Consider the following 14,970-nt stretch of genomic DNA (forward strand, 5'->3'; position numbering starts at 1 on the left):
ACTTTCTAGTCCTATGTATTGACAAATTGTATAGCAAAATTCTGTACCAAATATAACTAATGTAGGCAGAACCTTATGGATTTCATACGAGTCCTTTAAAAGAAGTTTCTAAAATTAAGACATGTACAAATACAAATATTGTCCTTGTCATCTATTTGACTACATTTCAACAAGCATGTGTGTGAGTCCAGCCCATTTTTTATAATCTTTAAAATAGTTGGAATTTCATTTTTGACTCACCAGAAAGAAATGTGTGAGGTTGCACACGCCATGGGGAAAAAAACCCACACCCTTCTCACCTACCCGTGCCCCAATTTACACACCCATGCTGCAAGCATGCATACATTAGGAATACTAAGTGCACTGTGCTAAAGGAGTATGAATAAGTTTCTGTCTTGCATCTGAAATTCTCCACGTAGTCCCTGCTAAAAGCTTGACTGCAATATGCTAAAATCATGTTTGTGGAATGCTCCAAAGAGCAAGAAAATATTGACACAACAGCTAGGAAAAGCACTGCAGCACTTTTATCAACTGTTCTCTCATCTCTGGCCTATTCTGATCTATCTGCCTTATTTGTAACCTTTGAACATCCCTTGGACTCAAATTTTAAAGAGTACCCAGACCCAAATAAATGTACATGGTCTCCATAGTAGCCCAAGGAAGGAAAGTAAAATGAATAATTAACTAATAATAATAGTCATTGCCGATTATGGTGGAAACTAGGGATGTTAAGTATCAGTTAATTAACTAATTGAGTAGTTGGTGGAATTTCCATCAACTGCTCGATTAGTCGGGGGGGGGGGAAGGAGGGAGAGACACTCCCGCTGCAGCTCTGCACAGCTGTTCAGTCCCAGCTCGTGCCGCCCCCAGGACCACCACAGCTCTGCCTCCCCTGCCCCCCTGCACTGCGGAGACGGTGCTGGGGGGAACCAGCCTTTAAGTCAGCTGCCCCTTTGCTGCCTCTGATACTGAGTACTCACTCGACTAGTCACTTATATCCCTAGTGGAAACCAAAACAAGTACTGGTAAGACACATAAGGGATGTTCTACCCCATAGGCATGTCATATGAGAGCTTTATTAGGCCTAAAATTCCACTGCAACTACAGCATAATATCCATTTGTTTTTCTGCAGTAAAATCCTATGAGGCAGATCCATGTTTGGTACAAACTAATGCAGGGTAGATACTTCAGTTCAGCTAGGCTGACTTACATCAGGTGAGGTTCTTCCACTAGAACCTGAGTTCATATTTTCAAGTTAGGAAAATTAGTTACAAAAGTCATCAAAACAAAATAGCTAACGAGAGGGGAAAAAGCCCACTAATCTAGTAGGAAATCCCGCCAAAATATTTGCTTAGAGTCATGTGCACCTTGATCTTTCTAACCAACTCCCAATTTTATAAAAAAAGGGTTTTAAAAAAATCTCAAGAGGGAAAAGTGTCACAACGTTAGTTACCTGAAGTACTGCCACTAATATTCGCTGGGTAGGCCATATTTGTTCACTGACAAATCCAGAAATACGTTGTTAGGAGTCATGCAAATTTCATGCATCAAGTCCAACCAGACATGCAACCTGAAACAAGAAGAAAAAAAGCAGTTACAATTTGACAGTTGTAGGCAGCATTGCACTGAGATCCAAACATAGCTGATCGTTTTTAGAGTCCGAGGGCTTATCATCACTCAAAGTTAACTTGAGAGTGTTGGCCCCCATTTGGATCCTTCTCACCCAAGATGCCCTTATCTCAAGCATGGTGGTGTTTTAATTCAACGTTGGTTGGCTTGTCAGGTGGGACAGGCCAAAGCCTGTATCCTGCCTGCACTTGCTCCACCAGGACCATTCTGCAGTGTGGACTCAGGATTAAACTATAAACATTAGACCTTCTAACTGCTTTCTCTACACAGGATTCTTAGTTTTACCACACTGGTCCAGCACCAGAACTTTGGCATCAGCATTAGCAACAGTGGGAAGGGTGTCAAAAGTGCAGGTGAGTTTATCTGTCTAAGCAGGGTTAAATAGTCTAGTGGCAAAAACACTCAATGGCACCTGTGCTAGGTCAACCGTGAGAGAATGTCTGAAGCTTCTCAGTGCAGGTCCTTTAAAAGGGTTGTACAATGCCTCAGCACAGGAAAGGTGGCCAGGAAACATGTGGGGTAGGGGTGTCCCTATCTACCACTAAACCACCATTCCATACAAATCCCTTGAGAGCCTGGGTAAATGCAGAAGGGTGTACACCAGGGACCAGCCTAATGCACAACAGAGTCAGGAGCAATAAAATGTAAAGGTGGCTTAAAGCTGGCTTTTCATTTTGGTCGCAGTCCGAGATGCACAGAGTCCTGCAGCAGAGGATCTGGGCCGTTAAATTTTAACTTGAGGGCCAGGGCTGGAATAGCTTACTGGCTCCTCTCCCATGCTGCCTGCTTGTTCTATAATTTCAGGGTTTTTTTTTTTTTTAAGTATTAATGATGTAGAGGTAACTGAGTTTGCAAATAGCCTGAAACAATAGCTAGAGAACAAGGTGGATGAAGCAGTATCTCTAGCATCGTGAGAACCACACAGCTATTACATCACTGCATGAAACAATAATTGTAGGTAAAGTACTCCATTCACTTTAATAAGTGCCAGTGATAATTTATAGGTCAACATGGCTGGCTATTTTGCTACTCATCAAGGTATATTAGAAAGAGAGAGGAGGAGAAACTCCTACCAAAAATTTACACGGTCAGAGTCATTTTGGCCCCACAGGTTGGGCAGGCTTGGCAAAAGTACTACCACTTATTCCTTCCCAGGCTCCAGCAAAGAAGGAGCCAAGCCATCTGGAGTCCAGCAGGGCTTTTGATTGAATCCCACAGAGGAACCCAGGAGAGGGTCTGGATGTGTTAGACCTCCAGTAAGGGGAATAAACCAAAAAGAACACAACATGTTAAAAATGTGATCTCACATCTACAAAATATGAGAGTGCCATCTCATTTTGTTGTCTCCAAAAGTGTGGAACTTAGAGTAGTACAAATACAAGTACAACTGACTCCCTACTGACAGTTTCCAGTTACATTGGTTTTAAATACTTTACTACAGTAAAATTCCGATAATCAGGCACCTTTAGGACCAAGGGGGTGCCAGATTATCAGATATGCTGGACTATCGGAAGGGGGGGCTATGAGGGGCCTGGGGTGGAGTGGGGGGATGCTCCCCTTGGCACTGCGGGACCAACCTGGCAGCACCCCAGCTGCTCTGCCCCTGGCTTCCCCAAGTCAGCTGCTGGTCAGTTTCAGTAGCGGGTGAATCAGGGAAGCTGGGGACAGAGCAGCTCCAATTGTCCAGCTGCCCGGAGCACTTCCGGGTTCCAGATGGTGCCGGACCATCAAGAGTGCCGGACCATTGGATGCCGGACCACTGGAGTTTTACTGTATATGAGAAAGTTTTAGAACACTAATGAGACCAAGCAAATAAAAAAATCAGATGATGCTATATAAACTCACACTTGTTTCCATTAAGTGAAAATTACAGAAGTTGTGGTATCAATTCTTGTGACATGCACACAAGTATGTTGTTTCCCAGTGAGGCTTAGGCGTCTTATTGTTGCATGCCTAGAAAGAGAGGGATAAACTGATTAAGCTATCCATTTTCTGAGACACAGAAAAAGAACCTCACTGAACTGCACCGAGTGTTTACCATTTATGATATCCTATGTGGTAGGAATTACAGACTAGGGCAACTCTGTAATAAGCAGGAATGTGAAACAGTTGTTATATGGAGCAAATGAACAAAGGTTATGATCACAAAATAATAAGGGAAAACGTCCAAGACAGCCTACCAAGCAAACACACATGGCTTCTGAGGTCTTAAATGTGGCCTGTTGCACAGTTAAATTCCAGGCATAACAGGGTATCAGATTTCTGAATCAACAAGCACAGCAAAAAAAGAAAATGAATCCAATTTGTTGCATTTACAATGAGAACCAATGTTTAAATAAGAAAACTTATGACCAATGATAACCATTTTCCTCCCAAAGAACAAAACCTAGAGCAGGGGTTCCCTAACTTTTTGACACGGGGACCACTACATCCATTCACAAGCTTTTGGAGGACCGGTAACAGTCATTTGCATATTTGCATATTTATTAAGCAAATGATGAATATTCAAATAAGCTGTTTCTGGTCCTCCCAAAGCCCCCAGTGCCAGCATTAGCAAAGCTTTTGATACAGTCACCCACAATGTTCTTGCCAGCAAGTTAAGGGAATATGGATTGAATAAATGGACTGTAAGATGGCTAGAAAGCTGGCTAGATCCGGGTTTCCCAAACTTTTTACTTTAGTTGGAACCTGCTTTTTTCAGTACTGTTTTTTGCAGCCCAAAAATATAAACACATATTTTAAAAAAAATGAAAAATGAATACATTTTCAGTGTTTCACCCGGCTGCATCCTCCGCCCAGCCTGGGCCAGGGCTTGGGGGACCCGGAGCCGCATGGGCACTCCAGGAGGCGGGAGCAGGAGCAGATTGGGGGTCTGGTATCTGGCTAGGAGGGAGGGTGCAAGGAAGGGTAGGGTTGCCAGGTGTCCGGTTTTGTACCGGACAGTCTGGTATTTGAGGGTTTTGTCCGGGAAACAAATTGAGAAATTACCAGTCATATAAAATGTTTGGTATTTTCTAATTAGGTAAGTTTTATTATAATTAGGTGTATCAGTCCTTAGCTGCGAACTACATGGCTGGTAGATGTGCTCACACTGCCTGAGTGTGTCTACCTGCCTGGCAGTTCACAACTACTTGAGGGAGGGTGTGTGTGGGGGGGGGGGGGTGCAAAATGGAATCCCAGCCAGACTCACTCGACTGCCAGGGTCTGCATATGCCCGGGTCAGTCCCGCTCTCCCCCCCCTTCTCTTCCCGATCTCCCCAGTCCAGCCCTGCTGCCCCTGTCCAGCCCTGCTTCTGGCGGCCAGTTCCTCCCGCCCCCCACCAATCTCCTCCGGTCAGCCCCGCTCCCGCGACGACCCCCCCGACAAGCCCTGCTGCCTCCGTCCAGCCCTGATTCCAGCAGCTGGTTCTCTAGTCCTCTTCCTCCTGATTTCCACCGGTCAGCCCACCCCGCCCCCGGCCAGCCCTGGTTCCACCACCTGCCCTCCCCAACTCCGCCGGACAGCCCCGCTGCCCCCAACCCTGCTTCCGACGGCCGTCCGCCTCCCCCCATCTCCGCGGGACAGCCCTGCTGCCCCCAACCTTGCTTCCGACGGCCGTCGGCCTCCCCCCATCTCCGCAGGACAGCCCTGCTGCCCCCAACCTTGCTTCCTGGCAGCCGGTTCCTCCCCCCCCCACACACACACACCTCCTCCCAGCCTGTCCCGCTCTGCTCCCCTCCCGGCAGCCTCGCTGAGGTCCAGTATTTTTTTCCCGCAGCCCGGTACCGGGCCGCGGCCCATAGTTTGAGAAACATTGACCTAGAGCAATGTTCCATTTTCCAAGCACACAGCAGTCACCTCTGTGTTTAGGCTACCTGAAATATTGTACACTCCATGGAAAGTGTGTCAATTTAAAAAAACGCACTTTTAGCTGAACGTTTAATCTTCAGAGTTATCCGCTTCTAACGTATTCACTGCTTTATTAACACAGACACTGTCTGTTAATTTATAACTTTCCATTCAATTTCACTCTGTATCAGGGAAACCCGAAGTCTATTTCTGTCGAGGGGCTCTCAGGTCTTGTTTATGCACCATACAACAGTACTACACACAATATAAGCAGACTTTTAGGTATTTTATATGTGGAAAAGCTTTTATGGTATGGTCTGGGATGTGAAAATTAGACCAATAGTGTTACCAAGGTATAACACACTCTATAGGCGATGGTCTTAATCCAGTATAATTTATATTGCTTAGAAAGGGAGTTAAAATAAACCAATCCCTGTTCTCTCCTCCATGTTTACATCAGAATAAAAGAGTGTTGGGTGGGGCGGGAGGAGGGAGCAGGCGCATTATACTTTATAGCTAGTTATACCTGTATAACTGGTAAAAACTTTCCTGTGCAGACAAGGCTTTATACTGGTCTAACTACATAACTAGGGGCAGTACCACTTGAGCTATATTGGTGTTTAAACATTCATGAATGCAAGTGGTACAAAAACTGTGTTGACAGGTCCTAAAAATCTCAGCTTCAAACGCGTCGCTTTACCCCACAGCACAGATTCACCATAAGAAGACAGAAGGGAGTTGGTTTTCTGTTGTAAAATCACCATGTTGTTGAGCGACAGCAGCTACACCAATGGACACATTCTATCACTGACCTAACTGCATCTACACCAGGGATTAGGTCAGCCTGGCTCAGGGGTTTTCAAACTCTGGGTCGCGGCTTGTAAGGGCATGCCGCTAGCTGGCTGCAAGACACTTTGTTTACCTGCACCTCCAGAGGTACGGGCAATCGCAGCTCCCACTGGCTGTGGTCACTGTTTCCAGAAAACAGAAGCTGTGGAAAATGGAGTGACTCGCTGATGGGGGGAAGAGAGGGTGAAGAGGGACAGCTGCCCTGGAGCCTGATGATTCAAACAGGCCTGGGACTTCCAGCCACCATTGCTGCTACTACGGCAGCAGCCAGAGCCTCCGCCCCTTTAAATCGCTGCCAGAGCGTTGCACAGCACAATTCTGAGTGGCTCAGAGAGCTGCCTGGGGAAGGGAGCCATGGAGCAATGTGTTCTGGGCAGCGCTGAGGGTTGGCTGCCCCAGCCCTGCCCTTTCTGCCCAAGGCTCCACCCCTTCCAGGAGCATGGAGCTGGGGCCATCACACACACCTTGTCCAGAGGCCCGGCTAGTCTGTCAGTCCCCTATGCTGAACAGTACTGTCTGCATAGCTGCCTCTCAGCTAAATTGATGCTCAGCTGTGCTTAACACCAGCACAGATTCAGAAACTGTGATGCAGCAGGTTTTAACCATTCCTGGAATACATGGTTTACTTTGGAGATGCAGACCAAAATAAGCCATGCTCAACTGCACCACTCAGTGAAAAACTTTCCTAACATGCATAAGGCTATGGATGATAGGAGGGTTCCCATGAAAAATGCAGTGCCATAAAGAGGGAGATAACACAAACACACCCTCTAATAGGCACCTTACAAAAGAGAATTAGAAAAGGAGCTTGCATTTTTCATTCCCACCCTAAAGCTTTCTGCCCTTACTAGCACTGTGTTTTTACATGCTTATCCTATGTCTGCCTATGAATACTATGAACTAAAGTCTTGAGGGTAAATGCAAAAACAAGTAGAGACTAGCTATACGAAGGCTATTTATTGCTCAATGAAACCATTTTTAAATTGCTTTGAATCAGATATTAAATCTCTCCTCTGCCCTCAGATTCAGTTTTGCACTTTTTACAGAAAGCAGGTTCACCAATCAGTGCATGAAGCTTTGCTAAAAATCTCTACTGGTCACGAGAGACCAAGGGGCCCAACACTCCACTGTACCCTGTCAGGTGTCCCATCACTAGAGGGCAGGGGCGGGTCACTTGCAGACCTCCAGGAAGATGTCCTACCACATGCAGAAGTTCTGGAGCCACCACTCCATGAGGATTTGGTCCCACCAGTTGGTACTGGTCTCCCATCGCCAGAAGTGGTGGTGCACGGTGTGTGTGTGGGGGGGGATGTGGGTGCATGTGGTGTCCGCAAGGGCAACCAGAGCATGCGATGTGGCGTTTGCACAAGTTAGGCAATTTAGAACAGTCTGAAACTCAGCTGTAGAGGGGATCCCCTTTAAGTACAAGCCTCAGATAGCTCCAGGGAGTGACTGCTGCCCTGATGCCCTGCCCGGCGTGCTTCCAGGAGGCCTTAAATGCGATTCAGGCTCCAATGAGTGTAGATGCACTATTTCGATAAACATCTGTGATATTTCAATGGGGATTTGTAGTGTGGACGCATTATTTCAAAATAGTTATTTGGGGAGTTATTATTCTGAAATAACTTATTTCAAAATTACACCGTAGTGTAGACGTGCCCGGTCACAGCTGGCATTCCAACCCCCATTGCACCACTCTTGTGACAAGAAATCCTGCATCTCCCTCAGTCTTTGGCTCATCAAGTCAATGCATAATGAAAGGGAGTATTTTCCACATCATTCCCTGGAAATTTCAAGTCAAATAGTCCTACTCTGGATTATTATTCCTCTGCCACTGAGCAAACAGGAAAAGGTTTAGGCAAATATAATGTTGTACAATATGTAAAAATGTCTTTAAATTGAATTAACGGAAATATGCTTTGTGATGGGTTTTGCCATCAGTATTGCCCCAGAATTTTCCATTTGCTACAAAACTGACTGATGGTCTGTAGGAATTGTGAGGCCATGTTACAAAAGTTACTGGCTGTGTGTCCCCAGCATACAAATGGTCTTGATGAAGATGAATAGGGGGTTAAGTGAAGTTCACACTCTTACACCTCCTGTGCTAATGATTCTGAAAACACAAGGAAGCAAGCAACCCATACCAGCAAGCAAGGTCATCTCTGGGGTATGCGGGACCCAAGACACCCTCTTTGTCCTAGCCATTGTTCCCAACTCTTTCTACCATCAGCCCACCCCCATTCTACCTCTTCCCCAAAAGCCCTAACCCCTCCTGTACTGAGCGACACTGGAAGTGAGTGAAGCAGAGCTAGTAGCAGTGTCACCAGCTCCCACGTTGCCTAGGCCCCGCATCCCCTGAAGCACAGGGCCCAGGGATGACCACCCTGAAAGTCCAGCTCTGGTAGAGAGTAATGCAAGAAGCCAACAGCAGAGCACCTCCTGTCAATACACTGCAGCAAAGACACTGCAGTAAGGTAGATTCAGCTACACCAGGCATGTCAAACAGGCATCTGGAGGGCCACATGTGGCCCGATCGAAGTTTTTTGCAGCCCAACACTACATTTTTATAAAAGAATAAAGTGCGGCCCGCTGGCTGCTTGGAGCACGTGGCTGAGTGCAGATCACAGCTGGCTGGCCACTCTACACACTGTGCCAAGCAACTACTCAAGGCCGCCAGGGTCGCTCTGCGCACGGCACCCAACACATGCTCACGGCCGGCTGGGCTGCTCTACACAGGCATCAAGCGCCTGCTCATAGCTGGCCACTGTGGTCACGCTGCCCCAGTGCCTGAGGAAGAAGTGTGTGGTGGCGAGGCAGCTCCGGGAGCCAGGCATTAGGTTGGGGGAGCTGGGAGTGCCTGGGGGAGGGGAGAGGCATTAGGTTGAGGGAGGGGGGGGCTTGGAGTGCCTGGCTCTGGGGGAGGGAGAGGCATTAGGTTGGGGGGGGGGGACTGGGAGTGCCTGGCTCTGGAGGAGGGGGAGGCACTGGACCATAGCCCTTTAGCTCTTCCCTTGTACAAGCATAAAAGTCAGTGTCAATTGCATGGTGTCACATACTGTTTCTCAAATAATATGATAGCATACAGGTTTTTTTCCACTGAATGGAATGGAATCAAGACTACTATACTATATACCAGTGTTTCTTAAACTTTTTAAGACTGAGGAACACCAAACTATTTTTTTTATGGGGAACCCCAATGGGTTGGGGAGAAAGTTATTGAGGGGGGAAAAAAAAGGTCACCTGCCTTTTAAGGGTGGCCATTTTGAATTCTTGCAGCACACCGGTATGCCATGGAACACAGTTTAAGAAACACTGATATACACACACACACACACACACACACACATACACACACAAGGGGCTGATTTGTGGTTCCCAGTTTAATTTTCATATGTCCTGAGTTTAAAGTACCTAACTGTACTGTGTTAATATTTGCCATATGATTTCCTTGGAATGTAGGCATTGCCAAATCAGCCAGTAGGACCCTCTAGTCTAGTCCTGTATTGTAGCTATAAAAGTGGCCAATGGGATGGAGTATGAGCGTGCTCGCACATGTCCACAAGAAACTACAGTGGACAGTTATCTCTGGATAAGGAATGTTTCTTCTTCACTCCCATCAGTTTGTGGCTGGCTTATGACCTGAAACATGAGTGGGTTTTAATCTGTTTTTTATCCTTCTATGATATTTTAGATGTTTTCATTATAAATAAGCCTTCAGCCTTTTAAAAATCTTACAAACTTTAGACCTCACTGCAGTTTAATGGTAGTGAATTCCACAGATTAATTGGGTAAAAAAAGTTTCCTTTTATCAATTTTTTTGTCATGTTTTGGCTGTTTGCTCATCAATTCCCACTTTGCATACCTGATATCTATCTTATATTTTACCTATCCTTATTTTATTTTCTGCTTTATAGACTTAACTTGGGATGGGTTTCCAATCTCTGATGGATACCCATTTGGCTCAAATAACATCTGTTTTACAGATAAAAAAAGGAAAAGGAAATTATCCAGTTTTATATCTAAGAAGTACCAGCCAGTCAAGGGTAACTGGGCATAACAATATTGTTAATAAATATGCACTTGTATATCAGTCAGCCAAAGGGCAATTAACTTGTTAGTCTTGCGTGGATTAGCTGTGTAATAATATTACATGTACCTTTAAGTCCAAAGTTTAAGAAATCCTAAGGATAGCATAAAGGCCAGCTTTGGAAGCCACTTGATTCGTTTTAGTAATCCTTCTGGGGACAAATAGACACATTGAGCAGGCGGGGGAGGAGGGAATGGATACAGAATCAGGCAGACAACACAGACATCATATTTAGATTCCAGGGCAAAAAAAGAATCAGCATGTACCTGGTTTACACTGTGTTTCTTTAAAGAAAATTCAAAGGCTATTGTTTGCCAGGCTGAAGCAATTATTCTGAAATATGAGTCTCTCCCTTATTGTTTTGGTCTATACCTGTATTTATTTCAACAAAACAAGTTAAGTATCATATAAAATCATTAAAAAGTACCTTAAATTTATATTTAAAAATTATAAAAATTAATATATGAGCAAATAACAATTGTACACATCAAATGATTGTATTATATTCAAACAAGACCTGAAAGTATTATACAATATACCTTAAACATAATCTATAATAATAAATAATTACGACTTTCCAATAGAAGTACATTGATGGCTCTGAAAGCTATCAGTTTTCGTTTGTGTGGCTCTCAGTAGGCTTCGAGTTTGACATGCCTCAGCTACACTATTCACATAGATCTAAATTAACAGAGCTTCAGCTATCTCCTCCCCCCCTGCCCACACACACACACACAGGTAGCACAGACCTGCCCTTCACATAATTAGGAAAAAAATCATTACAAAAAAATTAAAAGCATAGATTTTGGTACGTAGAAAATTTTCAAAGACCTTTCTGCATTTCAACACTAAAAAACATTCTCTGTGCTGGTTAGTCCTGCAACACTTACGTTACGGGGTTATTGCTCATTCATGCTAACATACATTAAATGACACGTTCAGGTTTGTTCTTAATTTCAGCCTGGTTTGGGGAAAGCCGCTTGCTTATACAGCACATTAGTTTGGTTGATTTAATTCTGGTTTGAATAACTTCTGCCAAATAAAAATAAAGCTCCTTTAGAGGAGCTGGTTACTGAAGCCAGACTCAGCTGTATGTAAGATATAAACATTTTCTCTGTTTACATAAGGCTTTTTTGCAGTTGGCCTATATTTAGTGAGATATTGATCTAAGGAGAGTGCATCTGCATTGGCAATATTCTGAAGTTTTCCCACCACTGCTCTGGCATGAGTGCAGCTCCACCAATAGTGAAAGAGCTAAGCTGTGTCTAGACTGGCATGATTTTGCGCAAAAGCAACTGCTTTTGCACAAAATCTTGCCGCCTGTCTACACTGGCCGCGAGTATTTGTGCAAGAACACTGACTTTGTAATGTACAAAATCAGTGGTTCTTGCACAAATACTCTGACGCTCCCGCTCATGGATAAGCCCTCTTGAGCAAGTATTCTTGCTCAAGAGGGCCAGTGTAGATAGCCATGTTAATTTCTTCTGCAAGAAAGCCCGATGGCTAAAATGGATGCTTTTGCGCAAAAGCAAATCTTTTGCGCAAAGGCACATGCCAGTATAGATGCTCTCTTGCACAAATACTTTTAACAGAAAAACTTTTCTGTTAAAAGTATTTGCGCAAAATCATGCCAGTCTAGATGCAGCCCTAATGTTTCACCATTATGTCGCTTGCAGCTGTTCGAAGTAAATATAGATGGCTGAAGGTTAAAAATCTGTTAGCCTATCTACTTAGCACTGCCATTCTTATTACAGTGGGTGATTTTATAAAGGATTTTATAAAGCTGTTCACATAGCTTAGCTGGTGGGAGATGAGGAGATGCACACTAGGGATGTAAACAGGTAACCAATTAACTGGTTCCCTGGAAGCATCTGTCTGCCACAGGCAGAGGGCTGCTCCAGCCCTAGCAGTCAGTCCCATATGGCTGCCAGCCCCAGCAGCCAGGAGCTAGCCCCAGAGGAGGCTGGGAGTGAGAGCCCTGTGGACTGAGAGCCGCTCCAGGTCTCCCACCTAGGATCCCACTTAGTCTGTTAACCTAATGTTCAACCAATTAACCGATTAATTAGGATTTTACATCCCTAATGCAGAGTCCTGGAGAGTAGTTGAAAGGTTAATATGCAGAGTGTATAGATTGTTGGATAGAAATGTCTCAATACTGCTTCTTAATAAAGCAGTCCTGTTTGTGAAGACCAGCTTCTTTTTTGTATAAGCAGTCTCCAGGAGTGGGACAAAAGATTTCCACAAGGTCAATGGAAGTGTTAGATACAAAAACCCTGGTTAACTTTAAAAAAAGGTTCTGAGTTTATTCTTCACTTACTAAAACAACTGTGCAGAATTCACATGTCCATGTACAGTTTTAAAAAGTTCAGAAATTCTCAGTTAAGACTGTTAATGAATATTCTTGTAATGGGTGTCTGCCCCTCACTGACCTAGCAAGAGTTAAAAACAGCCCTGGGAGAGGGCTGAAATGGTGGAGCCTGCAGCTGTAGCAGGTATCAGCCAAACAGGGCCCAGCTGAGAGCTGTATAAAGGAGGGCTCCTAGCGGAGAAGAAAGATTCTTGCTCCAACTGTGGAGCAGGAAGGACCTGGCTGCCAGGGAAGCTAGAGGCTTCCTGACATAGAGCAGGGATGGGGAAAGGCAGGCAGGGCTGGGGAGCTCTGGCCAGGCAAACTCCCAGGCTGAGGCCTTGCTCTCAAGGCCTGAGGACATTAAGCTGCAGAGAGGCAGCCAAGGCAGCAGGTCCACCCCCGCTTGCCAATGATGAGTGACCATTTCAGGCTGCAGTTTGCTCTGGGGGATGGGGGCTAGATGATGACAGGCAGTAGGATCACTGAGGCAAGGTGGGTATAAGGGACTGGGGTTCCCCCCTCAGGGAGTCAGACCCCAGAGTGTGGGGGCACTGTGGCAGGGCAGTACCCTGAGGAAGGGCTCTGCAGTCTGGGAGGGATGTGGGTAAGATGGTGGAACTGTTAAATAAATATTCAGGTTACAGCAGGTGAGACACCAGCCAGAAGGGAGCCCTCCAGTGATAAGCGGAGCTAATTCTGGAGTGTCCAACAGGAGGTCGTGTGGCAGTGAGGCGCACTCTTACAATTCTCTAGCAGATTTCACACACAAGTCTCCAGTTTGCAAATTAGGGAGAGATGCCTTAGAAGGAATTTTTCTGTGCAAAGGCAAGGAAACTCCCAAGCTGAGACTTAGTTTGTCTGGGACTCATAGGCTATGTCTACACTGGCGGGTTCTTGCGCAAGAACCCGCAGGGCGTCCACACTGCCCACCCGCTCTTGCGCAAGAAGATTTACAGTACTGCATCAGAAGACAGGGCTTCTTGTGCAAGAGCTATGCTCTTTTCTAACAAGTGTAAGCCCTCTTGCGCAAGAGCGCAGTGTGGATGCACGGCAGGGATTTCTTGCACAAAAAAGCCCTATGGCTAAAATGGTCATCAGAGCTTTCTTGCGCAAGAGAGCTTCCACACTGCCATGGATGCTCTTGCACAAAAGCACATGGCAGTGTGGACGTGTTCTTGCGAAGGGTTCTTGCACAAGAACCCTTGCGCAAGATGTTCTTGTGCAAGAACCCGCCAGTGTAGACATAGCCAGAAGGTACATCTATACTACCCCAAAAAACAAACAAACAAAAAAAGACATGCAGCAGCAGGTCTCAGAGCCTATGTCAACCCAAGCTATGGGGTTAAAAATAGCAGTGTGTAAGTTCAAGCTTAGACTGGTTCTCTGGCTCAAACCTGGCAAAGAGGATAGTCTCAGAAGTTTGGGAAGAATCATTTAAAGAAAGGAAAATTATGTCATTCTGAGAGTCAAACAAATAGAAGAAACTTGGAGAGTATAAAATATTCCATAATTCTAGATTCCGATAATTAAAATACCAAGTACGCCATGGCCTCTTGCTAGATTTTATGAAGCTGAACAATTGTCTTTCACCTACAAGAAGCAGCCAAATATATTTATGTATGGCTGGGTGGGAGTGACCACACTTTTTTCCAATTCGGTTCCTATTGTACAAAGGCCTAGCACTGAAACTCACTTTATTCTCTTTAAGGTCTGTGGCACCTCCTCTGCAGAAGGTCAGCTTTTCTGTATATACCAGATATGTTGCATTTTCATTTGCAAACTCAGTCCTATGATTCTTATGACTGCCTACAGTGTGTCTGCAGGGTTATGGTCTATAAATGCCAGCCCTAAGGCCGTGCTTAACCTGAAACTATGAATTAAGCATAGCTCTGCAAAATGCTATTTCTCATCCATTAAGTATCCCCAAACCCTGTACTCTAGGGTTGCCAGGCGTCCGGTATTGGCCCGGACAGTCCAGTATTTGAGGCTTCTGTCTGGTAAAAAAAAAAAAAAACCCAGAAAATACTGGACATTTTACTAGGCCGGTATTTTCTGTTTTTCTCGGATAGAAGGCCACTTGGGACATTCCCCCCACTGCCGCATCTGGCGGGGGGGAGGGGAGCGGTGAGCATGGGGATTTAAAGGCGCAGTGCCTCTTTTTGTGCCTTTTGGGGGGGGTGAACAACTTTGTGTCCCCCCCCCCCTTTTTTTCCTTTGCTCAACCA

General features: G+C 45.3%; 1 protein-coding gene across 5 annotated transcripts in view; it reads right to left on the bottom strand.

The window, feature by feature from the left end:
• KANK1 (KN motif and ankyrin repeat domains 1) overlaps window positions 1–14,970 on the bottom strand; it is a 172,416-nt gene that overhangs the window by 63,992 nt on the left and 93,454 nt on the right. For 3 of the 5 annotated variants that reach the window (XM_006137860.2, XM_006137859.2, XM_075931669.1), the window contains 2 exons: window positions 3,476–3,583; window positions 1,455–1,571 (listed from right to left, as the gene is read on the bottom strand). In XM_006137860.2, coding sequence (XP_006137922.2) covers window positions 1,455–1,491 — 37 coding nt within the window. In that variant the 5' untranslated portion in view covers window positions 1,492–1,571; window positions 3,476–3,583. The remainder of the gene's footprint in view (window positions 1–1,454; window positions 1,572–3,475; window positions 3,584–14,970) is intronic. The other 2 variants (XM_006137863.2, XM_006137862.2) reach the window with 1 other exon arrangement.

This window comes from Pelodiscus sinensis, chromosome 6 (assembly GCF_049634645.1).
Source record: "Pelodiscus sinensis isolate JC-2024 chromosome 6, ASM4963464v1, whole genome shotgun sequence".
In the NCBI taxonomy this organism is placed as follows: Eukaryota; Metazoa; Chordata; order Testudines; family Trionychidae; genus Pelodiscus; species Pelodiscus sinensis.